This window comes from Physeter macrocephalus, chromosome 1 (assembly GCF_002837175.3).
Source record: "Physeter macrocephalus isolate SW-GA chromosome 1, ASM283717v5, whole genome shotgun sequence".
Classification (NCBI taxonomy): domain Eukaryota; kingdom Metazoa; phylum Chordata; class Mammalia; order Artiodactyla; family Physeteridae; genus Physeter; species Physeter macrocephalus.
This window is the reverse complement of record NC_041214.2, coordinates 89,280,564-89,283,109: the sequence shown is the minus strand read 5'-3', so window position 1 is coordinate 89,283,109 and position 2,546 is coordinate 89,280,564. Positions and strand designations below refer to the sequence as shown.

At 40.0% G+C, this 2,546-nt stretch overlaps 1 protein-coding gene across 1 annotated transcript in view; it reads right to left on the bottom strand.

Moving 5' to 3' along the window:
• The window catches only part of OSBPL11 (oxysterol binding protein like 11), a 98,649-nt gene that overhangs the window by 24,381 nt on the left and 71,722 nt on the right, over window positions 1-2,546 (bottom strand). The window contains exon 11 of the mRNA XM_007114970.3: window positions 1,171-1,353. Coding sequence (XP_007115032.1) covers window positions 1,171-1,353 — 183 coding nt within the window. The remainder of the gene's footprint in view (window positions 1-1,170; window positions 1,354-2,546) is intronic.

Below are 2,546 nucleotides of genomic sequence, written 5' to 3'. Positions count from 1 at the left end.
GGAGCACAGGCTCTGGACACGCAGGCTCAGCGGCCATGGCTCACGGGCCCAGCCGCTCTGCGGCATGTGGGATCTTCCCGGACCGGGGCACGAATCCGTGTCCCCTGCATTGGCAGGCGGACTCTCAACCACTGTGCCACCAGGGAAGCCCCTAATATCTAAGCATTATTATGAAATTTTTTTCAACTTGCAGACCCCCTGTACAGGTCTCAAGGGCCCCAGGGGTCCACATACCAAACCTTGACATACTCTCCTAAATAAATCCTAAATACACCCATAGAAGAATTTTTTTCAATCATTGCTGTTTTATTTTTTGACCGAACCTGAGTTTTTGGTTAAAAGGTATTAAATCCCTTTACACATCTACTTATAAATTGTTTGGTTTCATTCATGTGGTCTTAAGATGTTTAATGCTTCCTTGTATTTGATACAGTAATACTTCCACGTGATATAAAATTTAAACAGTACAAAGGGGCATTCTGTGACAAGTAAGTCTCCTTCTTATCCCAGACCCCAGTATTCCTCTCTGGAAGCAACCACTGCCAATACATTTTGGAGACTACCTTGTTAACACATATAGATCCACTTCATTTACTTTTAAAGGCCTATGACATATATTGCCAAAATACCCTCTAGGAAGGCTGTAGCAGTTTACCTCTCTAACCAGCAATATGAAAATGTCTATTCGCTCATAGTTTTTCCAAAAGAGATACCATTTTAAAAAATGAATTTGTCTTGTTGTTTAATTTGTATTTCTTTGAATTCTAATTACACTAAACAATTTTTCATTTTCTTAGAGGGCATTTATTCTTTTTTCTATTTTTGTGAACTACCTCTTTGTGTCTTTGCCCATTTTTCTACTGGGGTACCCATCTGTTAATAATTTGGAAGAGTTTTTATGATAAGGATAGTAATCCTTTGACTACTAAATGTTAATATTTTTGCCCAGTTAATGTTTTATTTTTACTAAAATGTGACTATGTATCACATAATGTCATAGCTGGTACGGGGTTTAAGAACATCAGATCAGCACAATACTTTCAATTTACAGATGAGGAAGCTGATGCAAAGCAGTGAAGTGACTTGCCCAGGGCTGGAAGTTAGTGAAAAGGCTTAGATTAAGATCCAGAGTTTCTGACTCTTTCCTGGATGGATGCAAGGATGACATACCTGGATTCAAATGGGTCCTGCTTCTCCAGAGGCCTTACTCTTTTCTTCGTCACTGCCAATTTAGTCAAGTCCACGTACTTCGTCTCTCCATTGCTGTAAGTGAACTCAAGAACACTATTCCATTCCCCTTGTACTCTGCATACAACAGTGTTGGTGATGTTGTGCTTTACTTCACCTGTAACCCTAGAAGCAGGCAGAAAAAAAAAAGATATGCTCTAATAAGTAATATTGCTTATTTCTTAGGAATTCTGAAACCCAGAATGTACTTTATGAATTCTGTTAAAATTAGTTACACATATCACTTCAATTTGTCAGGGCCAAAGTCAGTTACAATTACAAGTCAATTTGTCAGTTACAAAGTCTTTGTAAATCCGTGACAGTTTCCTAGATAATTTTTTCAAATAACATCAATTTAATTTGAGAAAGAACACTAGGAATCAAACTGGAGACTTAGTTACCATAAATGATCACAAAGTGTAGTATTTTATTTATTTATTTATTTTTTTTGCGGTACGCAGGCCTCTCACTGTTGTGGCCTCTCCCGTTGCGGAGCTCAGGCTCCGGACGCGCAGGCTCAGTGGCCATGGCTCACGGGCCTAGCCGCTCCGCGGCATGTGGGATCTTCCCGGACCGGGGCACGAACCCGTGTCCCCTGCATCGGCAGGCGGACTCTTAACCACTGCGCCACCAGGGAAGCCCAAGTGTAGTATTTTAAATGCTTGCTACAAACAACCATTATAATATTAAAACTAAGTAGGAATATGAAAAATATTAACATTTCTTTTTTATTACAGTATAAAAATGTTATAACACTACAGTCTATTCAATTTTTTTTCAAACTAGTCCTATTTAAAAGTTTAGATTCCCTATATTTTAAATTCTGGATATACAGATTCTGTATAAAACCACATAAGCTTAATTTTAAATTAAATATAGAAACCAGACAAATCAGTAAGGGGTAGAAAAAAATAAAAGATACATTAAACATTTGTTAATTCTGTTGACAAAAAGAGCACTGGTATACAAAAATTATCACTATCTACACAAAACTCAGAGAACTCAAGAACTAATGTTGTTGAAAGTTTAATGAAGAGTTTTCTGGCTGGATTATCAACAGACAGACAGGATGCAGCTCAAAGGAAGGTTGGAATAGAAACAGGTGTAATTTTTTTTTTTTTTTTTGGTGGTGCGCGGGCCTCTCACAGTTGTGGTCTCTCCCGTTGTGGAGCGCAGGCTCTGGACGCGCAGGCTCAGCGGCCATGGCTCACGGGCCTAGCCGCTCTGTGGCATGTGGGATCTTCCCGGACCGGGGCACGAACCTGTGTCCCCTGCATCGGCAGGCGGACTCTCAACCACTGCGCCACCAGGGAAGCCCA